The following is a 26,339-nucleotide window of genomic DNA, read 5'->3' on the forward strand; positions in this document are numbered from 1 at the left end:
AAGAGCTCCAAATGATCATCCACTCCTTAGTGGCTGAAGGGATGACCTTGCCCGATAAGTTCCTAAGGTGCACGATCATTGACAAACTTCCTCCCAGTTGGAAGGACTTCAAGAGTTATCTCAAGCACAAACGAAAGCAGATGACCCTTGAAGACTTGATCGTGAAGTTGCGCATTGAGGCCGATGTGCGCAAAAGTGATCAAAAGGCTAAGGGCTTCACCCCACTTGAAGCCAAAGCCAATCTGTTGAAGCGGGGCGGTCCCTCCAACAAACGCCCTCGCCCAAACCGTCCAAGTGACAAAGGGAAGGGAAAACAGCCTTCAAAGAAGTTTGAAGGCGACTGCTACAAATGTGGCAAACAAGGCCACTTTGCAAAGGACTGCCGCAGCAAGAAGAAGAAGCCGGCTGCCCACGTCGTTGAGAAGGAGTTCAAGGACTGGGATAAAAACGACCTCATTGCTGTGGTCACTGAAGAGGTCAACCTTGTTAACAACAACAAGGGTGGCTGGTATATTGATACCGGCGCTACTGCACATGTTTGCGCAGATAGGAGTATGTTCTCCACCTACAACAACGTTGAAGGGAGAAAGATAAACATGGAGAATCAAGCCTCGTCTGAAGTCCTCGGAGTTGGTGATGTAATCCTCAAGATGACGTCTGGCGTCTCAATCACCTTGAAGGATGCGCTGCACGTTCCGGACATCCGGAAGAACCTAGTTTCAGGATCAATACTAGTGAATAAGAGTTTTAAAATTGTATTTGAATCCGATAGGTTTGCATTGTATAAGTTTGGGAAGTCCCTCGGAAAAGGTTATGTAACCGACGGACTTTTCAGGCTTAGTGTAGCAACACTGCGTGTTCCAAAGCCATTGGCTAATAATAATAAAGCATCTACTTCCTCTTATTTGACCGAGTCTTCAAATTTGTGGCATTGTAGATTGGGACATGTAAATTCAAAAGCCATTAAAAGATTAGTGAATTTAGATTTACTAAAGGCTAATGAAGTAGATAATCAAGATAAATGTGAAATTTGTCTTGAAGCAAAAATGACTAAGTTGCCGTTTTTGAACGAAGCACAAAACCCCTTGAATTAATTCACACGGATGTATGTGATTTAAAGATGGTGCAAACTAGAGGTGGTAAAAAGTACTTTATCACTTTCATAGATGATTGCACAAGGTATTGCTACATTTATCTTTTAAGAAGTAAAGATGAAGCAATAGAAGCGTTCAAAAATTATAAGAACGAGGTTGAGAATCAACTTGGTTGTAAAATCAAAATGATTCGAAGCGATAGAGGAGGCGAATATGTAGCCACACTTGGGTGTTGGTAGATCTACCTGAAGGTGCGAAACTTCTAGGTTGCAAATGGGTACTTAAAAGGAAATTTAAGGCCGATAGAACAGTGGATAAATTTAAAGCCCGACTAGTAGTAAAGGGTTTTAAACAAAAGGAAGGACATGACTTCTTCGATACCTATTCACCTGTAACAAGGATTACATCTATACGAGTGCTTCTCGCTATTGCTGCATTGCACAATCTTGAGATTCATCAAATGGATGTAAAGACCGCGTTTCTAAATGGTGAACTAGAAGATGAAATCTATATGAAACAACCCGAAGAGTTTGTAGTACCTGGACAAGAGAAAAAGGTATGCAAGCTCGTAAAGTCCCTATATGGATTGAAACAAGCGCCATTGCAATGGCACTTGAAGTTTGATAATGTGATGTTATCAAACGGGTTTAAAATCAACGAGTGCGACAAATGTGTCTACATCAAGAGCACTAATAACGGTCATGTTATAGTGTGTCTATACGTTGATGATATGTTAATCTTGGGTAGCAACACTCAAGTAATTAACGATACAAAGGCCATGTTAAAGAGAAACTTGACATGAAAGACATGGGTCTAGCCGATGTAATTCTTGGAATGAAGATTCTAAGGACGAATGATGGAATCATCTTAACACAATCACATTATGTTGAGAAGATATTGAATAAATTCAAAGCCTATGATGGCGCGCCGGTTAAGACTCCAATTGAACTCGACGTTCACTTGAGCAAAAACAAAGGCGAGCCCGTTGCACAAGAAGAGTATGCACAGGTCATCGGGTGCATTATGTATTTAACTAATTGCACTCGACCCGACATTGCTTGTGTCGTGAACAAGTTGAGTCGTTACACGAGCAATCCAAGCAAAGAGCATTGGAGAGCTCTTGTGAGGGTTTTGAGATATTTAAAACATACTCAAAATCTTGGGCTACACTTCTCGAGATACCTCCGGTACTTGAAGGGTACTGTGATGCCAATTGGATATCCGATAATAGAGTCTCACTTTCAATAAGTGGATACGTCTTTACTATTGGGGGTGGTGCTGTATCGTGGAAATCCACAAAACAGACATGTATAGCCCGATCAACAATGGAATCGGAGTTCATTGCCTTAGATAAGGCGGGTGAGGAAGCCGAGTGGCTTAAGAACTTCCTTGAAGATATTCTATGTTGGTCTAAGCCAGTGCCACCAGTGCTAATCCACTGCGATAGCCAAGCGGCTATTGGAAGGGCAAACAATGGTTTCTATAACGGTAAGTCTCGACATATACGTCGACGACATAACACCGTGAGACATTTGATCACAACTGGCGTGATTACAATTGACTATGTGAAGTCAATAGATAATCTAGCGGATCCGCTAACCAAAGGGTTAAACCTGATCAAATGAATAAGTTGCTAGAGGGAATGGGTTTGAAATCCACAAACTAAAGAATTATCATAGTGGTAACCCAACCATGATGACTGGAGATCCCAAGAACTTGGTTCAAAGGGACAACTAAGCTATGAGAGTTCATGAGAAACACTCAACTATATCTATTCCCTAGAGAGCAATAGAGTGTTGGAGAACTTGCATAGTGGTAAAGGCCAAGTCTATGACTTCTAATGGTTCTTAAGAATCTCAAAGAGATGGAGTTCTCAAAGAGACCAAGTATGGCAAGGTACTTGAGTAAGAGTCACCTATATAAGTGCGAAGTGTGGTCGCTTCATAAAACGCACTTATGAATCCAAAGTGGTGTCCAAGACCGCAATGGACACAAAACGTGAGAACGGATGAGGTTGAGGTGTTTAAGCGTTAACACCATTGTCTCGGTGCACGCCGTGGGGGATTAGTTCAAAGCATCACGCTACTAAGCCGCCTGTGTATCCGATGGTGTCGACTATGGAGGGTTCAAAGCCAACGACTACCTATCCTTATGCTTATATACCTCGTGAGGGTTGAGCTTGTGTCTGCATGCATATGCATTCGGCTATTTCCACTCATGTGGGGGATTGTAAAAAATCATGGATTAAAATATGCCCGGTCAATGGATTTTGACCAAATAATAAATGTGACGAGACATTTAATTTTGTGAAATTAAATGACATACCATCGATCTACATTTTACGTAGATAAATGTAGTATATTCACTTTCTCAAATCCGATTTCCGGTTAGTGAGAAATAGTGGATTAAAGTTGGACATAATTAGCTTTTAATTAAAGCTTGGAGTTGGAGCTTAGGGAATAATTAACTAGTGTTAATTATCCCACATTGGAGGATTAACACATCTTTTAATGTGTATAAATTAAGTGACTTTATGTTACTTAATAATTATAGTGGATCAAGATGGGTGAAAGAGCCCACACGCGCGCACACGCGCGCACCGCCGCCGCCCGCCCGCCCGAGCCCGCTGTCGCGGTCGCGGTCGCGGGCCTCGGGCCCGGGCCCGATCTCGATCTTGGCAATTGGTCTTTGGGTGGTCTTTGGGCTTGGTGCTTGGCCCAAACTATTCTTTTTAGACCACCGCCGAGTCAGCAATCCAAGTGGCTTGACACGTCGTCAAGCGAGGCACAGTCACGGCTGCCACGTGAGAAATCCACACGCTCCACACACGGATGGCACACTCCTGCCACACGCTCGTAACCGTCGGCGGTTACGGATCTGCCATGATGAGCCTTCATGGCTTGGTTGACCCTGCATGGTGGCTCGGCCTATAAATAGGCTAGTCATTCCACTGCATTAGCGACTACATCATTCACAAGCATTACAGCATAAGCTCTCTCCCTCTCTGCATTGTCTTTCTGTCGAAGCTCTGCTCTCTCCTCCATCCAGTTCGCCGGAGCTCTGCTGATTGCGGTGCTGCATCAAAAGAGACGTAGTCGTTTTACCTTTGGGGACGACACGCCAAACTGAAGAGCACTACCGGGGCGTATCTCGTCTTGCGGGAAGAGGCCTCCTCGACTCGGCTTAAACATTATTCACGGTTACTGTTTCGTTTTTGCATTTGTAATCTCATTCTAGTTCAGTTTCCTCTTTTGTATTCCTTCTTTTGGGTTGTATTACGTCTGGTTTTGCTATCTTGTACCCCAGAAACCAACATTCTCCGATTCAAGAACCCTAACCACAGGAGAGCAGCAGATGCCAAATTCCTGTTCCAAACTCGCCCTGCAAATAGGGCAGGTCGAGTGAGACAGCAGCCACGTGCCAATACAGTCCACGTGAAAAGCGTGGCTGCATTTCGGGAGCAGCCTCAGCGTGTCTTCAGCCTCGAATTCCGACAAGCAGACGGCGCAGTCAAACGGATCCCTCACGCCGATGATCGCGTTGTAATTGAAAACGGGGAGAGTGTCGATGAAGGATTGATCGAGGCCGGAGTCGTGGAGGTGGAAGAGCTGCTGGAGCTGGCCTTCAACCGCGGTAAAGCTCTCGGATTCGCCGGAGTTTCTCCGCAGCAAGAATCTCACGAGGAGGTGGAGCAATCCGGAGATGAAGAAGATGACTGCGATTACTATGATGGTTAGCAGAATTCCGGGGCTGATTCTGCTTTCTTTGATTTCAACACCCATTTTTTCATACTTTTTTGTTGAGAGAAAGCTGAATCTTCAAGATTTTAAATTGAAATTACTACGAAATGTGGAATTGCAATCAGGAGTTAATGATGGTTATTTAACTATTCAGGAAATTAATTATTTTTAGTTGACTTTGGAAGAATCGAACTTCATCAGCGCCAATGTGCAACTAAGTTTCCTAATTCAAATAAAGTTAATCTCGAGCAGTTGGCGATTTGGATTTTCCAAAACTGCTACTTGACCTGACCTGTGTCGATTTGTAAATAATTGTACACACAAATTACTATGACAAGTTTTAGGGCATGTTCAAGGTCCTAGATATGGGAAGAGCATGATAAATTCTGATCCATAATTTTAAATGACTAAAAACTGTGGGGCCTAGGGATGAGAGAGTCATTTCATGTGTTTTAGTTCCAAGAATTCGGCCGTCCACTCCATATTTCGGATTTTTATTAATTAGTTGAATAATGCAGATTTACAAATAGACAAAAATGCCCTTTCAAAATTTTTGGCAATTACGACACATCCCGCCAAGTATTACCGCGAGGCAATTGTACTGATTTGAATTATTTCGGATGAAATAAAATTGGGGAATGCAGACGCTTATTCACTCACCCATTTGAAGATAGTCACGAATTCATTCACCCAGAAGAAGACATGGAACCGAGCCTCTTGCTGAACAGAGGTAGGAACCACACAATCCAGCGCTTGACCATATTATTGAAAAGGTCTTCAATTGAATCGTTGTATTGGCTCATGTTTTGGTTGATGATTGTTGTGTGCATTTGGGTCTGATTCCTAAAACCCACAAATCTTCTTTTAGCATTAGGTTCGATTGATACATATTTGGGCGACGTGGTGATTTATCGAGAGCTCGATGTTTATTTTTGGTTAAACGATGAGATTTTGTGTATCTATCTATTTTGTACTCCCTCCGGCCCGCACTACTTGCACTTATTTCATTTCTGGGCTTCCCAAGTTATTTGCACTCTTTCCATTTTTAGTAACAATTTATACCTATAGCCGTAATTGTTGACTTTGTCTATCACTCATTCCTTAATCTCCGTGCCCAAAAGGAAATGTGCTAGTAGTGCGGGACGGAGGGAGTATATGATATACTACATTATTTATCGAGAGTTCCATAATGTATACAACTTTCTTTGTGATGTCCAGCTTTCAAAAGTATGCAAAAACTGACTTCCTCTACGTGTGCGAATTGTAGGTGATAAGGCAAAAGGGAAACGACCATGGAGCAATCGTTCAAGTAGTCTGGGATCTGACAGTCGGTTTTACAGTTTACAGACATTGAATCAGCTGTTTTGCAAGGCATTCGAGTAGAATATGTATTCCAATGTCTGAATTTTGTGTGTTTTGTTGGTTTTTATCAGTGCTTGTTGGCTCCTCCCGACAGAAGTTTCGCAAAGGGGACCGTTCTCGTCGAATGTGGACCCAAAGGGAAGAAGAAATACTCGCGGCAACGTTGCTCGAACTTGTGGCACGGGGCTGGAAATCCGACAATGGTTTCCGGGCTGGGTATCAAACTAAATATGAAGATGTAATCCGTGCAGAGTTTCCCAATAGCGACTTGAAAGGTACCCCTCACATAACATCTAAAATCTCATCTTGGAAGAAGAGTTACGGATGTTTGCGAAACATTTTGGCGAGAAGTGGGGTTGGGTTTAGTCTAGATGGTGATTATAAGATAGATTGCACCGATGATCAATGGGACCAAATTGTTTCGATATGGAGATTTTTTAGGCATCTGTCATTGCTATTTCTTTCATATATATCCCACATCCTCTACTTCTGCTACTAATTTAATTGTCAACCACCTAGGCTGATAAAGACGCCAAGCATATGCGCTCGAAGTCGTGGCCTCTTTGGGAAACCTGGAAGTTAATCTTCGGCAAAGACCGAGCATCTGGAAGAGGGTCAGAGGATTTAGAGGCTGCCGCAACTCAAATGCGTTCCCAACTGGCCGGTGGTAGTCAATGCAATGAGAACGATTACTACCCTTCGTTTGAAGACTTTATTGATCCAAATAGTCCCGTGGCTGGTAACACTGATGTGAACGATACTAGCTCGGGCAATGGCGGCAAAGAAGCGTCGATCAACAAAACAAGTTCTGGCAGCCGCAAGAAGGAGTCAAGTGATGTAGTTCTCATGGAGTTCCTGGGGAACCTTCATGCCGAAACAAACGCGCGTCTGGAGATGATTTCTGCACGAATTGGCTATGACTTTGACATAGGGAAAGCAAGGCAGGACGTCTTTGAAAAGCTTGGGACGGTGGAGGGCCTAACTTTTCCCCAGCGCTACCTTTGGTGCAACATTTTAGGCGACAAACCTCAGCGCCTCGAAGTGTTTATGGGGATGCCAGCCAATGCTCGACTTGGCTATGTTCTATGCCTCATTGATGAATACCGTAAGGAAGGTTTACAGGACAGGTGTGTTTGGGAATTAGTATGCTTTATTAATGCATGTCTCTTTTTGTGTCTTTTGCTGAAACTGCTACTGCAGTTTGTATGTAAATACTACTATGTAAATACTACTGCTAGGCTGGTTGTCAAGGGATTTGAGCAACGATACGGTATTGATTATACAGATGTGTTCACTCATGTTGTGAAACTAACTACTATTCGTTTAGTGTTGAGTATGGTAGTTGCAGAAAATCTATTGTTACATCAGATGGATGTAAAGACGACATTCCTTCATGGTGATTTGGAGGATGAGTTGTACATGACACAGCCTGAAGGATTCGTAGTAAAAGAAATGGAAAATCTTGTGTGCAAGTTGAAGAAGAGCTTGTATGGTTTAAAGCAAGCTCCAAAGCAGTGGTACAAGAAGTTTGATGGATTCATGATGGAGATTGGCTATAAAAGATGCTACGCTGACCATTGTTGTTACTACAAGAGGTTTGACAAGAGCTATCTTATCCTGTTATTATATGTTGATGATATGTTGATCGGAGGAGGTGATCAAAAGGAGATGGATAAGTTGAAAAGGCAATTGTCTGAACGATTCTCCATGAAAGATCTTGGAGAGGCTAATCAAATTTTGGGCATGAGAATCGAGCGTGACAAGGCGGCAGGAAAATTGTATCTTTCGCAAGCTACTTACATTGGTAAGGTTTTAGAAAGATTCAACATGGATAATTCGAAGCCAGTAAGTGTGCCTTTAGGCAGTCACCTTAAGCTGTCAAAGAAGGAGTCGCCGAGTACAAAAGACGAACGTGCTGAAATGAAGAAAGTTCCTTATGCTTCAGCAATTGGCAGTATTATGTATGCAATGGTGTGTACGAGGCCTGATATTGCACAAGCAGTGGGAGTAGTGAGCCGGTTCATGGGTGATCCGGGCAAGCAACATTGGGAAGCAGTTAAATGGATCCTTCGATACTTGAGAGGTACTACAGAAATTGTCTTATGTTTCAATGGCAAGAATGTCGAGCTGGCAGGTTATGTGGATGCAGACTTGGCGTCCAATGATCTTGATGGGAGAAAAGCAGAACCGGGTATGTATTTACTTATGGTGGTACTGCTATTTCATGGACTTCTAAGTTGCAGAAGACCGTTGCTTTGTCTACTACGGAGGCTGAATATGTAGCTGCGACAGAGGCAAGCAAGGAGATGGTGTGGTTGCAGAGTTTCTTAGATGAACTTGGGAAAGAGAACAAGAGTAGCATACTCTACAGTGATAGTCAGAGTGCTATTTTCTTGGCGAAGAATCCGGCGTTTCATTCTAGGACAAAGCATGTGGAGTTGAAGTATCATTACATCCGACACCTAGTGGAGATGAAAATCCTGCAACTTGTGAAGATACTTGGGAGTGAGAATCCTGCAGACATGTTTACTAAGGTGGTGACCTTAGAGAAATTGAAGCTATGCATAGCTTCAATTGGCCTTGGAACTTGAAGAGAAAGTTAGGCGATGCTAAGCGGATGAAGGGATGAGATCACGAGGAAATGGTTGTTTAGGAGTTGTTAGTCTCCAAGTGGGAGATTGTTAATTATGGAGCCTAATTTATCTCCTACCATGTTTAGGATTTGTTTCCTTGAAGTATTTTTTCCTTGTGATATATGTTTCCTAGTTTGACTAGAATTAGGGCTCTTTAGTTGCTTATAAATAGAGGTGCTCCCTCATTGTTAAATTATGCTTATTCTGAAATTTTATAGTGAAATCCCTGGCTTGGCATCGCCCCCAGACGTAGATACACATTGTATCGAACTGGGTAAACAATTTATTGTGTTCATTCTCTTTCATATTCGTGATTGCATGTGTTTATTTCTCAACATAAAGTAAGAAAGATTAAGAGAGAATAAAGTAAGAGAGATGATTACTTTTTGTCAAAAATGAAAATGACTCAATTATGTTGGAATTTTTTCAAAATAAAAAAAATGATTCTATTAATATGGAACGGAGGGAATAGTTTTTTAAAAACTTAATCCCTTTGAGTAGTTACTATATTAACAATATACAATGAAAACAAGCATGAACTTTAAATTCATTACGAATGTGTCTGTTAGATATTTAAAATTCATTTCCAAGCATGAACTTTTCAAACCCACAAGTTTTATACACCTAAGCTAGTCTTAATATCATTATAACAAAATTTACAATTATAATAATTTTTATCTATTATAATCATGATTTGTTATTGCGACACACTTTCAGAGTTATTTACAAAATCTATATCATGCGCACTCATTAATATAGTTATGTAAAAGATTTGGAATTTTAGACATAGATGAATTCCCGCGCATGAAATTCATAGTAATTATTTTTATAGCTATAGTAATTATTATACTACTACTAATTTATCAGAGTAAAAAAACATAGTGATATTGTGTATAGGTTATTGGGCTTAATTATGATGAATATGAAATGGGCTTAAAAACCCCACGCCTTTGGCTTTCAGTTGATGCAGCTCCTTATAACGAGTTAGGGTTTCTGCAACTCCAGAAAACAACATCACTGCGCGGCTCTAGCTCACCGTTATTCTGCAGCCATGGTTCTCAAGTAAGTCGGAATCTCTTAGCATTGATTATTATATCTGAGAAGTATTGAACCTGTAGATATTTGTTGCGCTTGGATTTTTCTGTTAGTTATGTTTCAGTATCAATTTGCGATGTAGATTTGAAGGTTCGCGGTTTAGGATCTGTGCGATTTATATTTTCATTTCCGTTGATTTTCTGTTCTAGATCTTACTCGTATTAGGAAAAATCCCCTTTTATCCTGGTCGATTTGTTTGTTCTATCCATCAGTACGTTGTTTCGATTTGATTAGCACTGTAAATACTCCAGGAAGCCGATTGCTGGGTTGGATTTTCTGTATTTGTTTTATTTTAGTCCCCATCTGTTCTAGAATTTACCTCTGATTTTCAAATGTGATTGAAAATTTTCACTCAATTGGCATATATGGATTTGATTATAACTTTGACAACACCTGGCTTGTGTTTGATTCTCTAATTTGGTTTGTCATTTCTATGTACGTTTTTACTGTATTGCAAATATTGAATTTGCTATATGTTCATGTGGTAATCCTGTTGTATTGATCAGGACCGAGCTTTGCCGTTTTAGTGGTGCCAAGATCTATCCTGGAAGGGGTATCAGGTTCATCCGCTCTGATTCTCAGGTGGGTTATCTGCATTGCCAGCAGTTGCCTTTTAATTCTGTGCTGATGCGTGGTTAAACTAATGAGTTTGTTGGTGTTGTAGGTTTTTCTATTCGTTAACTCTAAATGCAAGAGGTACTTCCACAACCGCCTGAGGCCTGCTAAGCTTACATGGACTGCTATGTACCGTAAGCAACACAAGAAGGTAAGCAACACTTGATGACACTGGTTTATTTTGTTATTTATCTGTCATTCAACACATTAGAGTTTTAAATGGTTCCATGATTGACACAGGACGCCGCTGCTGAAGCTGTCAAGAAGAGGCGCCGTGCCACCAAGAAGCCTTACTCAAGGTCCATTGTTGGTGCTACCTTAGAAGTCATTCAGAAGAAACGTTCTGAGAAGCCAGAAGTTCGTGATGCTGCCCGTGAAGCTGCTCTACGGTATGCAACCTTAATTTCTAAATAAGGATAGTTTATAGTATTACTGAGTAGGAGCAGGTTAAGATGGTTTGTAATTGAATGTTTTTGGTTATCAGTGAAATCAAGGAGAGGATTAAGAAAACCAAAGATGAGAAAAAGGCGAAGAAGTCTGAAATTTTGTCGAAGCAAAAGGCTTCGGGCAAGACCAGCGTACCCAAGGGAGCAGCTCCCAAGGGACCCAAGATCGGAGGTGGTGGCGGCAAACGTTGAAAAGCACATTGTTGCTTCTTTACTCTCCGTTGCTTCCATATATTCGATTGCTTTTGTTAGCTGATTTTTATTTTGAGCTCAAATCATTTTATCTTGTACTAATGCTATTTGACATTGTTTCAATTAGAAATAGCGTACCTTTTCTAAAGTCTGGTTAATCATCTTGTATTGTTATGTTTATTTGTTTCAAAACCGACATCTCCTTTCACTTAGTCTAGTCCAGTTGGTACTCTGAAGTAGACGCGATTTGGTTTAAAACATAACCCTAAACCAAACCTGCCAGCAAACAGTCAAATACTACCTCCGTCTCATAGTAGATGGCGCACTTTCTTTTTTAATTTGTCCTATAAAAGATGTCATATTTTCTCTTTTAAAAAAAGTTTCCTCTCATATTAATTATAAAATTATATTTTTTCTCATCAATTAACAAACAAAACAACATCTTCTAAATTCTCGTGCCATCTCCCAAGTGTGCTATTTTATTTGGTGTGATAGTGTGATGTTATCCTAGTACTACTAGAGACTCGCAACTTATTTCTTTTATGTATTCATAATTTTCTGCATATTTTACTATATAGGATGCTGGATTTAGATTTTTTAATCGGTGTAAGGCCATCTCCAACCATGCTGCAAAATGCAAATTTCCAGTGAAAAACACCTCCAATCATACTCTAAAACGCATCTCAAATCGTCCCATTTTTGCGTTTTTGAACAGTATCACTCCAAAGATGCAGTAGCACTGTAGCTACTGCATCTCACTTTTTGAAGTACCTGAAATTTGCAATTAGCTCCCTCATCCTTTGTATTTTCGAATGGAAGCAACAATTGTGGAGAGTTGTAGATGGTTGAAGAAGATGTGAAGGAAAAGCAGAGATGCAGAGAAGAGAAATGAAAAACCAGAGAAGGGGAAGAAGACGATGCGGCGCTGGGAGAGAGAGAGACAGAGAGAGAGAAAATTAGGTATAGATTATATTTAATGACATGGGCTAATTAAACCACCTCCAATTAAACATATGTGGAGTATTTATTTGAGAATTAGGCTAATTAATTACTATTATATGTATCAATGTAATGGTGCATAGTATTTATATGTTTTAATACGGTTTTATCAATATTTAGTTGAAAAGGTTAATTGATATTTAGTTTATTTTATACAAATTATTAGCATTAATTATTTTTTTGTGTGATTTGTGAAATTATGTTTAATATAATTTATTGAATAATTTATTGAGTATTAGTTATTTTATTGAGTATGAATTGTAATATTAGTATTTAATATTATAATATAACAAATTAAATAATAGTACAATATTTAGTAATAAAAGTACTCATATTACATAACACGTCCTACAAATGGAAATTATGTTACAACGGCATAAAACTAAAATAAAGACAAACAACATATTACAATAACAAATCCAACCAAGCTGCTCTAGTGGCTTGGGAGTTGATATCAGGGAGCTTTCACTTCCTAGGAGGTCGCAGGTTCGAATCCTAGGAAGTGCAGATTTGGGGATTAATTTCTCCTTGGGCCTGTGGGCCCAGAATGACAACGAAGCGCACCTACGGGGTAAGACGCTTCACCTCCAACTGTTAGGTCGGGGGTCCGAGTCACATCGGAGGGTAGATGGGGAACCATCGTCGATCCTCCTTTTTAAAAAAAAAAAAAAAAAAAAAAGAAAAGAAAAAAAAAAACATATTACAATAACAAAATGAAAAACATAATCTAATAATCCGGTAAACCAGAACCAGAACCTCCTATATTATCGAAGTACGGAGGATATGTTCTAGTTGCATAGTCATTTGGTTGTTCTTGTTGCTGAGCTCTTTTTTGTAAAATGCGTCTTCTCTCGGCTTGAAAATAAGCACGACTATCAGGATCGACTATGGAGCTCAAGTCCATAGCCATGATTTTATTTTCTTCCTTCACAGTTTTGAGATCATGGCTATTCTATTGTTGTTTCAAAAACATAAACATATTATCGTTTGCTTGTTTCATGCCTGCAGTATATAGCTCATTTTGTTTTTCTAGAGTAGCAATAATTGATTCCGAGTTATCAGGCTGCTTTTTCTTCAGTTTACCTAGCTGATGGAATATACCCAAAATGGTCTACTATTGTGCAAACAATTCATGAGCCTCGTACCCCAAAGACAAAATATTTTGCTATGAGGCAAGAGGCATGTAGAAAAGATGTAGAACGTGCATTTGGTGTTCTCCAATCACGTTGCTCAATTGTAGCAGGACCAGTGCGGTATTGGGATAAAGAAGTGTTGCGTGACATAATGATTGCATGTATAATTTTGCATAACATGATAGTTGAAGATGAGCGTGACCTGAGTTCTCCAATCGAAGTTGCTAGACACGCACCACAACCAGAAGTTGAGATGACGACAAATGAAGATGTTCGATTTCAAGAGAACTTCGAAATGCATTAGTTGATCATTTGTGGGAAAATTTCTCAAATACGCAATCTTGAATTTTAGCTACTTTTTATGTGTTGTCCTATGTTTTATATAATCATGATTTCTTTGAATGTATTTTAAGTTATGTATAATCATGATGTCTTTGAATGTATTTTGGTTTATGCTTGAATGTTATTATAGTACGTTTGATGTATTATAATTTGAAGTTAGTGTATATTTTATTGAATGCATAATATATTTAATATATATATATATATATATATTATAAATAATTATATCAAATTATTTAATTATATTTGGAAAATTATTGACAAAATGTTATGGGGTGAATGTGTAATTTAAATAAATATGTAGTTAAAATTGAAAAAGTAAAAAAGTAGGTGAATATGGAATATTCTTTTGAGTTTTGAGTTTGGTATAAATGGTTGGAGTAGAATTACTGTTTGATGTGACGGAACTGGAAAAATGGGTTTGAGCTTGGTGTAAATTGTTGGAGATTGCCTAAAGCATGAAAAAAAATATGGGCTTATGGTAAAACAAACCGTACAAGTTGTATGTTAAAATTTATAATGCCCTATCTTGTATCGTGTGAAAATTTAAAATTACCTAGCTTGTAAGTTGTATCTTTAGTAAAATATGTTTCTTTTGTCAAATTGTTTAAAATACTCTTGTCCTCAATTGTTCTTTTCCAATTTTTTCTCTTTCTTCTATTGGAATCGCTCTTACAGATACTTCTCACTTATACACCTTCATAGGTACTTTCGTGATGACTTCTCACGAATATTTGGTTGGAAATATGAAAAAAATCTCATACAAGTAGTACTCTAACTATAACTTGACGGAATTCCAAGAATCAAGCAAACTATGCTCCTAAAAATGCTAAGTGACGTGTGAACACGAGAGACAAGCGTTTTTGAGAGAGAGAGACTGCTTTTTTGGAATCTATTTTTCTCTTTCAAAGCTCACGTCTATATATAAGCCAATAACGATTACGAACAACCAAAAGGCCAAAGGTTCGGTCTTGGCAGACGAAAGACTAAAGAACATGTCCTCAATCTCATCATCAGCATGCTTCATGAACTCGTTGGTGGTTACAGCAACCGAAAGGACAGATGCATCATCAAATACCTCTTTTAGTCACACCTTTCCACATATTTCTCGTAGATTTTCTTGAATTTCTACATTTCATACAATAATTGACATTTCCTTTACTTTAATTTTCATACTAGTATTGTGAGGGCAAACAATTCCCCCATTGGAGAATGAACAAGAGTTGCAAGCATATAAATGGGCTACTCCAACTCCATTAGTATGAGGCTTTTTGGGGAGTATCCCAGAAGTAAAACCGTGAGGGCTTAGACAATATCATACTAGTGTGGAGTTCAGGTGTGCACCACCGATACCTAACAAGTATATTTTTTGACGTGGAGCATTTTTCTCAGATTATATGAAATAGTGCATTTTAACTACCAATTATAGTAAGTCGTGCTGTACCCTTGCTCAAGAAATCTCATACACTAAAATTTTGAAATAGAACTCGACTCTACACCCCAACTTCTGAACTTAATTCTATAAACTAAATATTGCTCTCTTTCCAAAGAGTTACATGATCTTTTCTTCGTCATAATCTATTCTAAAAAAACAAGAAACTGGAAATAGATAACAAACAGTACTATATATTTTATTATTATTAGAACAAGATTTGTTGATGATGCAAGGTCTCAGCAGCATTTGCAAGATGTCTCATTACATCAACCTGCACTTGCAAAGAAGCAATATAATCTAGGGTTTCTTTAATCAAAGAAATCTCATCCAATTTCTTCCAACCAGGTATCAGCCTTTTAAGCACGCGCCTCCGATTCCAAGCCACTTTCTTTGCAACCGCGGCGGCGCTGGAACTCACAGCTCCCCGCGCCGCTGCCTTGCGCCTCCTCCTCCTCATGATCTTCTTGCTGGAGAGGGCCGTCCTCCTCTCCGTCGACAGTTTCCGCCCCAGGATCTCCTCCGCCGCGATTCTTGCGGCGCCGGCGGCGAAAGAAGAGACGTCGGCCACGACGGCCCTGCTCCACTGCGTGGTGGAGCTTCGGGTGGCGGCTATCGCCACGTCAGCGGAGAGCTTGATCGCCCTCTTCCTTTCCATGATCGTCATCTCCTTGTTGAAGGCGCTGTATATTTTCAGTCCCTTTTTCCATTTGGTGAAGAATTCTTGCTTCACCATTAATGATGATGACAATGACTTCTGCATTCTGCGTACAAAAAGATTGAATTTTTATTTATCTTCAAGAAAATGGGAGATTTGATTTCAAGAAAATTTTGAAAAGTGGCCAACGCTATTCACTTGCTCACATCAAGATTGAATTTTTATTCAAGGAAATGGGAGATTTGCTTATAGGGTTTCAAGAAATAAAAAATACTCCCACTAAAAAAACCATGCATAAATCAAGATTGATATTTGTTTCAAGAAAATGGGAAATTCGCATAAAGGGTTTCAAGAAAATTTAGTTTAACGCAGCTAATGTTCTTCACTTCCTCGAATCAAGATTGGATTATAAAATGGGAGATTTGCTTAACGGGTTTCAAGAAAATAAAAAACGTAGCTAATGGTCTATGCTCAAATCTGAGAAAAATGAAAAAATGATGAACATTTTGTACATGATGATGGGAAAGAAATATGAATCACCAACCTTGCTTTTGTTGACTAGAAACCAGTTAAAGAGAGGAATGAGAAGGAGGAGAACTTGCATGAAGCCTATTTATGTGAAGAAAGAAGAGGTGGTGGTGGGGCAGAGCGAGAAAGACACAGCACATGGAAGCACATGGAAGTTGATGGCCCGCCTATCAAAAACCCTAAAAAGGAAATATATATTCAAATTATATTTGGGATTTATTATAGGACAGCGATTATTAATAAGTCTATTCATCCCATGATGCAATGTGAACCTAACAAATGTTTGTGATACGACTGGAATATATATAAAAGAGAACAAAATTTTGTAAGCTTATCAAAGCCGATCGTCATGACTGTATTTACAGCTTACCTATGAGATAGGGTAGATATTGAAAGCGCCAATAACTACCAAAATGTCTGCAACAAATTATGGCAACATGTAAATGAAAATGCATGATATTATAGTGGAACAAGAATTTGGTGGAATATGCTTATACTTTCTTTGGTTAGCAATTAACTCAAAACAAATGTGTTCGATTAGATTGAGTGCGTTTGTGGGTGGAGTAATCGCAAGACGACACCCACGAGTGGGCTTCACGCTGGATTCTAATTGGTCGAGGAGGAGGGCGGGGGACGAAACGTTTGCAACACCTCGTGCACGTCCCTTTGGAATGGATCGGAATTTGTGGATGATCTAAAGAATAATAGTACTATAAATCTAGCTAGATAGAGATTAGGAGCTGCAGAAACAGCAACAACAAAATCAAGCGTTAAAGTTCAATAATACTATTGCACAGCGTGAAGATTAGTAGTTAATATTTTAACTAAACAGATTGATTAATTCATTAACTTCATGACACAAGTTTAAAAATATTTAAACTCGTTAAAAGGTACAGTTCCGTTGAAGTGACAGTGGACTGAAGAATGGATCATGAATATCTTGTGATTAATTTCAATGATCTAAGTGTAAGTATGTAACCCTCTTGTGATATGGTTATTATCCTCTCTTATTTTTAGTTTATCAATATATATACATGTACTAATAAATCACCAGTGGCCATTAGTAACGAATTAAATGAAACGTCGTACGGATGGGATGAAATCATGAAATTAGATATTGACGATGTACTAATCCAACCACTTTTTAGACTTTTATTACGTAGAATGAGTCAAATTAAGGATTGCCACAAAATAATTAATAATTTTACGTAAAATGGCAGGATACGTGAAACATGGGGAAGAACAGGAGGATGAAATAGCGGCCCCACATATATAAATATAGGTATATTATAATTTATAAGGGCATTGATTTTGAGAAGTAATCACATGCACATTTTGAAATTCTATTAGGCCTAGTGAGCTGTGATTGTCAAACTAATGTGCGTTAGAGACACACAGAGTGTTGGACTTGGACATATATAGGAGCTCTTTATACTAGTGGAAATGTGGAATTACCTTTGCGTAGAATTTAACTAAGACCGGATCTAAACAGTTAGATTTAGGTTCACTATCCACTGACACTATTTCATTATTCTTTTCTTTTTTTCTCTCATAGTATTTTACTAGTTTAGCATAAAAACTCGCGTTGTCCCAAAAGTCTCTGTTTTTAAAAGCGAATGAAGTATAATAATACTACTATAATTTATAATATAACGCACGAACAAAGTCCTCAGTAATTTTAATTATCTTGTAACAAATTATTTTTGAAAAAAATGGTGGTCAATCGGCCTGACAAATATGGAAAGGTTTGGTATATTTAACTTATTGTGCACAAGCAAACATGTACTACTCAAATCTGAAAGCTTGACATATATTTCAATGATTCCTTCCTTTCCAACTTCTTTTTTGATAGTAAAATTTACTGGTATCATTATTTCCAGTGTTATATATTTTGCACAATATCAACACCTCATGGCAAAATCATGGCATGGCTTTCCAAGAAATAAGAATATACAACTTCACATGCATAGACAAATACATAGTGATAGTGAACTAAAAAAATCAATGATATTTGTGAAATTCAATTGAATAATGCTAGCTTGAGATGACGGTTGCGGTTCAAAACGGAAAACGAAAACGGCAGTATTGATTTAAACTGATATATAGACAATTTTGTTACTGAGAATTGTGACGAAATGATGTTAAAGCATGTTAAAACTAATATCGCATTAATGTTTAAAGATACATGTAGATTGAAATCTTGAATTGATGAAATTATGAAATGTGATACTAGTATGTTTGAATTATTAGAAATATAAAAAACTGGATTTCAATCAGAAATCCAGAGATCCTGATTAGATTTTCGAATGATTGTAAAAGTCTAGTGTAGTAGTAATAAAAAGTACTTATTGGGTTGCAACAACCTACAATCCAGTAAATAAACCTAATTCCTGGATGATTGAGCAAGATAATATTCCAATCCAATATATGAATATGAATGGGTGAATACAGTTGAACGTAATTGCGATGGAAGTAATACAAAATAAAAATAAAAATAAAAATAAAAATAAAAATAAAAATAAAAATAGATAAGATAGTGTGGTGGGTGGGTCCTAAACTGAAAGAGCTGAAACAGGCTTGAGTCCGTGTTTGATGGCAGTTTTCCACACCAAATCAATTCTGTTGACATCGATGGCTCCAACCTCATGGTGGGCCCACCCTTCCAACGCATGCACCACTCCGCCCGCATGACAAGCATGAACCACTCCTCTCTCCATCGTATACTACACTCAGTCAGTCAGTCAAATTCCGCCGCCACTTTAAAAAAATTGTTTGAACTATTAGTAGTAGTACCTCGCATGATCCAAAGCCTTGCACGTCGTCGGGCATCTTCATGGCCGCCAGATCACCGTAGGTGCAGTCTCTCCGGAACTGGAGGATCGGTGGGACCACAAACTGATGGAAGTGGGTCCCACTCGGCGCGAACATTTGCTCCCTTGGCGTTATCCACTTCCCTACTATCCATGTCTGCATTTATACAATTATTTATCTCCTAAATCCCATTCCTAATCATAAAATCATTTTATGTAACCTTGCAGTTCTGTGCAGCTTGGTACTTTGTGATCTGGACTAGGAATTTTGTGCAGTCGGCCGGCGCCTCTTCCTGAATGTTCTTGAATCTCTCGGTCGATAGAGTTAGCATCTAGCAAGGAAATGTTAATGTTATGTTATGAATCTATATTTGTAAATTGTAATGGAACGCCCTTACCAGAACTCGGACCTTCTTCCTGCAGAGGTAAAGAGCAATGGCTCTCCCCAGCTTAGAAGTGGCTCCTGTCAAGAAAACCTCACACACATGCTCGGGGATCTCATTCAGGATCACGCCTGCTGTTAGCGTATTCCCATGAACCACTCGCACCCTGAGGTTCGGATGCTTGTTCACAAACAATGTCCCGCCCCCATTCAAAGCCTCATTCTGCATATTAAATTCTAATCAATGTTACCTTACCGCTATTACATCATGGAACTAGTTGAGATTTTGAGGACCTTATTCAAGGCAGCAAGGCTTATCACTTTAACTCCCAATCTGTCTGCTCTGAGAATCGCCTCTTCGATGTGCTTATTGATCCCTTTCGCAGCAAACGGTAAGAAATACTGCATCCATAACAATTGGATCAAAATCAAACACATTACATAAGTTGATCATATTGTTTGGAGAGTAAACCTGGAAGCCAAAGCGCGGTACAGCCCAGGTCTGGTGGAGGCGGCCGCGGATGTTGTAGAAGGAGATCAAGAATGTTCTAGACTTGACCCACATTGCAAGCATCACCAAGAATGCTACAGGCAGGAATGGGATTGTATAGAATCTTGTGTAGTAAGGCATGGATGCTGCTGATCTGTTCACGAAGGGGGCGTGCAGAGAGGAAGACACGTCCACTACGTGTGCTAGGAACACGAAATCGGGCACCCTCCCATTTTTCCCTGAATTCAGACAGTTTCTCTTGTGCATTTTCCATGATTTTCTGTTCAAGGTGTTGCCTAATGCATCAAATAGTGGCATGAAGAGGCAATAGTTTGTGTCCATCTCAGCATGATGGAGGCTGTGATACCTGCAGTTTGTTGTTAAAATTTTACATGTAAATTGAAAAGGGAAAACACCAAAATAAGTAAATACATCTACCCTCCCTATATTATTGAAAAAGTGTGGAAACTTTATGACATTTATTGGAGTCTAACCAATTGAAAATGAGAGCAAAAGGGAATCACTGACATTGGTTTCTACAAAAAGATTAGCTGAGGCTCCTTCATTAAATGCATTTAACCACTTGCCCCAACAAGAAAATGACACTAAACTCTGTTATCTTAACACCAAAGCCTTAACCTCTAGATTAGAAGATAAAACCAAAAGAGAATAGTATGCAAATTGTCCTCTAAAACAAAATTCAAACTGGAGGAATTAAATTGGAAGTATAGTCTTACGTTGGAGTAAGGATGATATATTTGAGAAATGGGATGGCTTCAAAGATCTGATAAGGAATGATTTCCACATTTGAATGGCCTAAACATCTCAGCAAATCAAAAGTTAAAACATAGCAATATATCAAACTCAGAGATCCATATCCAACCAAGAATGTCCCGATTATCGGTATCCCGATCACCGTCATCAGCAGCAGATGCTCCAAGAATGTGGCATGTCCAGCTATAACAAACATCATGTTAATTAGTAAGTAGTATTATACAATTCTTGAAATGAACAAATTTGGGTTAAAAAAATCTACATTTTACCACAAAGATTTACCAGTGTAGGCTTGTGGCACAGCAGAAGAGTGGTGGAGAGAGTGGTAGTGAGAGAAGAGATAGTCTCCATGGAAGCATTTGTGTATGGTGTAGAAAACTGGCTCTGAAATTGCTATGTGAAATAGTGTGGTTGTTATGAACCCACTTTTGTTACTAACATGATGTTCTCCTATTGTTGGAAACATGGATAGCACCAAATTTGCTACCATAGCTTGTAGTAAAATAAAATTATCCCTGGTTAATACAAAAAATTAAAACTTGGGTAAAAAAGAGGTATCTTGATATAGAAAAGAGGCATCTTGAAACAAAAAAAGAGGTATCTTGAAGAGGGGGGCTGACCAGTGCCATTCTTTGTCAATCTGCTTGAAATCAACTCCCTTCTTTATAATACGGCTATTTCGAGTCAGAAACAGCATGTTGCTGTAAGAAGTCCATGATTGGTACATAATAAGCCTAAGCATGGACAAGATGAGGATGTGAAGAATCCAAGAATCTTTTAAGGTATCAAGAATCCAAGAATCTTTGATCCTATCTTGTTGGAATCTTGTGTACATGTCTTTTGCAACAAAAATCACATAAAGAGCATACTGCAGTTACAAAAAACACCCCAAAAGAGGACAAATGAGTGCTTAATAGTTTATCATGAAATCCCAGCAGAAAAATCCAAAGAAAATTAGTACTACTCCCTACCTTGTAACTGCCCAAGAACTCCCATGGCCAAGCATAGAAAGGTGCAGCCATCTCTTTAAGAATGTTGTCTAAAAAACTAACATAAAATCTTTAAAGAATGCTTTGAGAAAAGAAAGAAGAATTTTTGAAAGTGGAGAGGAGAAATAGTATGTATATAGAGAAGCATTTATTCCTCTACAGTGAGCAAGTTATATAAAGATTTTTTTGCAGCTGAGGATTAGGGAATTAAATAAGTAATTAATTAAGACAATCACTATTCGTTAGAGTTAAAAGGACTCCTAATTATTTGTCTCTATCAATCATTGTCCTTAGCGGTTATCAATCTTGATTAGAGATCAAGAATTTCAACACGCAAAGAAATTCTTGATGTTGCAGTGAATTTATGGACTACTTTACTAACTAGGGTAAGAATGGGTAGGTAGTTGAGGAGAGTTAGGTTTGGCTGTCTAGTGCTTGGTGATTTATATGAAAAATATAGATGGACATGTATCAATACATTTAATACCAATTTAAATTATTATATATCTATGTCATGTGTGTGGCTATTTATTACACAGTTGGACTGAAATATATGTATTGAGCTACCTAGCACACTAGCTTGATTTGATCATAGCCCAAACACGGCACATGGTCCTGCTGCGTATTGTCTTAAATCTGGTTATAGCAACGCTCTAGTCGAAATCTAGCTTTTTTTCTACTACTTATCTTAGAGCATCTCCGGTAAGACTGGACGTCAAATAGCCCTCACATAGTCTTCACACTGCCACATCATCAGCACTACAATTCTCCTGCCACATCAGCTGGACATCAAATAGCCCTCACATAGCCTTCACACTACCTATCCACATCACTAATAACAATTATATAATTTAATTTACACTCGTATCAACATACGGAATTTAATTTACGAGACAAATACGGAAAATTCGAATAATAATATTAAAACTTAAAAAGTACATTAATTTTTAAAAAAAAGTACAATAGTTTTAAAAAGAGTACAAAAATTAAAAAGTACATTAATTTAAAAAAGTAAAACAAAATCACTCCTCGCCGCCGTCCTCGTCTCCGTCGTCGCCCAGCGCTTCTTCACCGTCGTCGCCGCCGCCTCCGTCGCCACCTACGCCGCGGCTATTCCCGCCGGTGTCCCTCCTCATCGCCTCAAATTCTTCACGCTGGCTCTGGAGCAATACACGAATAAAATCCTTCACCTCGGGGTCCACCGCCGCTTGAAAGTCGGCTAAGGTCTTCACCATTTGAGCGCGTGTTTGTTGGCGCGCGAAGAATTTGAGCTCCTCGGTAAACCTGCCGAGGGGGGATGTCGAATGGACCCCCTGGGAACTCGGGGTGCCCCCCCTCGCAACCTGATGCGCCCGCCTTTGGCCAACCGGGCGAGGTCGGCGACCGAACGAACGAGGAGTCGGGACCTCCTGGGCTGTCTCGGGGAGGTCTGTCGAACCACCGCTGCTGCCGCTATAATCTCCGGTATAGTTCAGTTTCTGCCTCTTCGGCCAGCCAGCGTCGACGCCTGCCCGGAATTTCTCCGACTCGTTGAGCACAACGTAGCAGTTCCAGTAGGTGTTTTCGAAAAAAAAAATAAAAAATTTTTAAAACCTGACGCCGGTTTGACGCCGAATAGGGGGCCTACAATGGCACCGTGAGGATCGGCGTCGGAACAGGCGTCATCGTGCGAATCGGCATGGCCACGCCGATTTTGACGCCGATTTCGCCGACGCCGGTTCCAATGGTTCGGCGTCAGAACCGGCGTCGGCGAAAAATCGGCGTCGCGATTTTGACGCCGGCATTGGAGATGCTCTTAGAGAGGTTGAGCGCATTTATGAAATTTGTGTTGTGCCCAAGTATGATTTATTATTATGTTGAAATATATCGTACTGATGGTTTGGTTCGATTTTTAATATGAAATTTTAGGGGTGGCAAATCGTGCGTGTCGGGTCGTTATCGTGTCGACACGATAACGACACGAACACGATAACAACAAACACGAACACGACCCGTTAAGAAAACCTCAAACACGAACACGAACACGACACGAAACCCTCAGACACGAACACGACACGAACACGACACGAACCCATTAACGACACGAACCAATTCGGGTCAACACGTCACGATAACAACACGTACACGAGATGACATGATAACGACTCGATAACAACACGACCTGATAACGGTTAAACCTATTAAAAATGAAAATAATAAGAATTAATAATATTAAAATATTATTTGTTAACGGATAACACGAACACGACATGGACACGACACGAACACGTATTGTTAACGGATAACACGAACCCGACACGAAGACGACACGAACACGACACGAAATTTTCGTGTCCTTAACGGGTCGACCCGATAAGGACACGAACCCAATAAGCTCTGACCCAAACCCATTATTTTCGTGCCGGTTCGTGTCGTGTCAAAAATTGCCAGCCCTGTGAAATTTGAATGTGTCTAGTTCATCTCACATAAAATATCTCAACACTTTAGTAAATAGTAGTATCATTCTTTGAATTATAATATTCTTTTGCTATATATCAAATTAAAGAGTCTTGTTTGGTGTTGTGTTGAACCTTTGCTCACTAGTCTCGATAATTTGAGCATTTTGATTCTATATAAAAAAAATACTATCAAATTATAGGGCATTTTTAGTATTCAAATTTAATCTTAATTGTATACTTTCGCACCAATAAATTTACATAGAAAATGGAATATGTAAATATCTGAGCATACTTTCAGCACACAATGAATCAAACTTCAAAATAACTACCATATTCATGTTTCATTTGTGTTAAAATATACTAATAGTTGCGCTAAAATACATTTCAAATAGTTGATGACGCTAATTCATTTTCGAAAGAGATATAGTGAGAGTCTAAGATAGGTTGGGTGAGGTGAGAAGGAGAGAAACATTCGGCGGTAAATGAATTTACTAAAACAGCCCTTATATTATATACTATCATCATAAACTATTTTATGCAAGTATTTAAAATCATTGCATTAGTCTCACGCTATTATTCTTAAATGGTTTTTATCGAAATAGTTAACCAAATAAATCTTATGTAAACGACTACATTATAACTATTTTTATACCTATAGAGATTTGATATGTTGGTTGGGCTATGATTTTTGAACATCTTGTTTGAGCATTTCCCTCCACGGTAGTATATGATAATATGAGTGATGCTAAATAGTACTAGTAGTAATAATATGGTGGTTTACATAAGGTAATTTTTTTGAATAAAATAAAATTTAAAATGTGAAATATGCTAGATTTATTTAACAATATTACTTGTATAACTTAATAAACTTTTACTATATTTGAGAGTTAAAGTACGTTAAATTCATAGTATTAAAAAAAAGTTGTGTGAGCGGCCCACTGCCCTATTATACCGGAGTAATTTGATTATACTATATATTCATTTTTCTAAGATTTTTTTTTTTTGCTTTTTCTTGAACATTTAATTTCTCAACAGTAGTCAGACAGCTAGTCCATGGGTTGTTTTCTCTCTCCTTATATGAGAAAAATGGTTGTCCACAATATATATACTTAAAATTAATATAGTTCAATGTAGTAATAAAAATATTTTATGTAATAACTTTTTCCTACTGCTAATTATATTATACTATACAGAGTATTAAATAATAAATGATCCGATTTTTAAAAATAAACGCGTAAGGATGACCAAGATGTGTCCTTTTAACAAATGTACTGTATGATGAAAATATTAAGAGGGAACATCATTTTAAGTCTATGAACTTTGCCAAAGTATCATTTTAGGTCCGTGAACTTTGAAAATCTTATTTTAGGTCCGTGAACTTTGAGTTAGTTTCATTTTAGGTCCTTTTTACTATTTCCAAGTTTTTTGGACGAAAATACCCTCAATACCTTAAAATATATATATTTTTAATAAATTTATCATATACTCATATTTTTTTATAAATATCTTTACAATATATTTTTGTCAAATTTTCTAAATATAATTTGACCTTAAATATTATCACTTAATTTTGTGACATGCAAGTAAAATTGCTTCTTCAATTTTTTATATTAATTTTTTTAAAATCGAATAAATAACTTTTCTCTAATAATAAAAAATTGAATAAAGATCTTTTCTTGCATGTCACAAAATTAAATTATAATATTGAAGGTCAAATTATATTTAGAAAATTTGTCAAAAATATATTGTAAATATATTTATAAAAAGATCTTTATTCAATTTTTTTATTATTAAAGAAAAGTACTTTATTCAATTTTTAAAAAAATTAATATAAAAAATTGAAGAAGCAATTTTACTTGCATGTCACAAAATTAAGTGATAATATTTAAGGTCAAATTATATTTAGAAAATTTGATAAAAATATATTGTAAAGATATTTATAAAAAATATGAGTATATGATAAATTTATTAAAAATATATATATTTTAAGGTATTGAGGGTATTTTCGTCCAAAAAAACTTGGAAATAGTAAAAAGGACCTAAAATGATACTAACTCAAAGTTCACGGACCTAAAATAAGATTTTCAAAGTTTACGGACCTAAAATGATACTTTGGCAAAGTTCATGGACCTAAAATGATGTTCCCTCAAATATTAAATGAGATATTAAATTACAAACTCATGTGCA

The 26,339-nt window shown here is 38.1% G+C and overlaps 4 protein-coding genes across 5 annotated transcripts; 1 reads left to right on the plus strand and 3 right to left on the minus strand.

Annotated features, from left to right (window-relative positions):
• Positions 1-4,384: 4,384 nt before the first annotated feature.
• Positions 4,385-4,876, minus strand: LOC121749143 (RING-H2 finger protein ATL13-like). The gene has a single exon (XM_042143740.1). It carries the CDS (start codon positions 4,874-4,876, stop codon positions 4,385-4,387), a length of 492 nt encoding a protein of 163 aa, XP_041999674.1.
• Positions 4,877-9,755: 4,879 nt separating this feature from the next.
• LOC121746843 (60S ribosomal protein L24) lies at positions 9,756-11,325 on the plus strand. The gene is made up of 5 exons (XM_042140783.1): positions 9,756-9,891; positions 10,431-10,506; positions 10,589-10,690; positions 10,780-10,928; positions 11,024-11,325. The coding sequence occupies exons 1-5, from the start codon at positions 9,881-9,883 to the stop codon at positions 11,175-11,177; spliced, it is 492 nt and encodes a 163-aa protein (XP_041996717.1). The 5' UTR covers positions 9,756-9,880; the 3' UTR covers positions 11,178-11,325.
• A 3,831-nt stretch (positions 11,326-15,156) lies between these two features.
• LOC121747103 (transcription factor IBH1-like 1) lies at positions 15,157-16,424 on the minus strand. Its single transcript, XM_042141088.1, has 2 exons — positions 16,286-16,424; positions 15,157-15,847 (listed from the first exon to the last, which is right to left on the minus strand). Exon 2 carries the CDS (start codon positions 15,844-15,846, stop codon positions 15,292-15,294), a length of 555 nt encoding a protein of 184 aa, XP_041997022.1. The 5' UTR covers position 15,847; positions 16,286-16,424; the 3' UTR covers positions 15,157-15,291.
• Positions 16,425-18,667: 2,243 nt separating this feature from the next.
• Positions 18,668-21,881, minus strand: LOC121748435 (very-long-chain aldehyde decarbonylase CER3-like). 2 transcript variants are annotated; one of them, XM_042142795.1, is made up of 10 exons: positions 21,697-21,881; positions 21,346-21,593; positions 21,008-21,240; positions 20,689-20,908; positions 19,934-20,318; positions 19,756-19,863; positions 19,478-19,684; positions 19,301-19,411; positions 19,063-19,236; positions 18,668-18,980 (listed from the first exon to the last, which is right to left on the minus strand). In XM_042142795.1, the coding sequence occupies exons 1-10, from the start codon at positions 21,745-21,747 to the stop codon at positions 18,822-18,824; spliced, it is 1,896 nt and encodes a 631-aa protein (XP_041998729.1). In that variant the 5' UTR covers positions 21,748-21,881; the 3' UTR covers positions 18,668-18,821. The 2 variants fall into 2 exon arrangements, with proteins under 2 accessions (XP_041998729.1, XP_041998728.1); XM_042142794.1 differs by having other exon boundaries at positions 18,668-18,992; positions 21,697-21,878.
• Between the last annotated feature and the right edge of the window lie 4,458 nt (positions 21,882-26,339).

The sequence above is a fragment of the Salvia splendens genome, chromosome 9 (genome assembly GCF_004379255.2).
Source record: "Salvia splendens isolate huo1 chromosome 9, SspV2, whole genome shotgun sequence".
Lineage (NCBI taxonomy): Eukaryota > Viridiplantae > Streptophyta > Magnoliopsida > Lamiales > Lamiaceae > Salvia > Salvia splendens.

Coding starts and splice junctions, on each gene's coding strand:
- LOC121749143 (XM_042143740.1), bottom strand. CDS start 4,876: ATGGGTGTTGAAATCAAAGAAAGCAGAATCAGCCCCGGAATTCTGCTA.
- LOC121747103 (XM_042141088.1), bottom strand. CDS start 15,846: ATGCAGAAGTCATTGTCATCATCATTAATGGTGAAGCAAGAATTCTTC.
- LOC121746843 (XM_042140783.1), top strand. Junction 10,507..10,588: donor TCATCCGCTCTGATTCTCAG/GTGGGTTATCTG, acceptor TTGGTGTTGTAG/GTTTTTCTATTCGTTAACTC. Junction 10,691..10,779: donor ACCGTAAGCAACACAAGAAG/GTAAGCAACACT, acceptor TGATTGACACAG/GACGCCGCTGCTGAAGCTGT.
- LOC121748435 (XM_042142794.1), bottom strand. CDS start 21,747: ATGGCTGCACCTTTCTATGCTTGGCCATGGGAGTTCTTGGGCAGTTAC. Junction 21,594..21,696: donor AGTTCTTGGGCAGTTACAAG/GTAGGGAGTAGT, acceptor TTGTAACTGCAG/TATGCTCTTTATGTGATTTT. Junction 20,909..21,007: donor TGTGCCACAAGCCTACACTG/GTAAATCTTTGT, acceptor TGTTTGTTATAG/CTGGACATGCCACATTCTTG.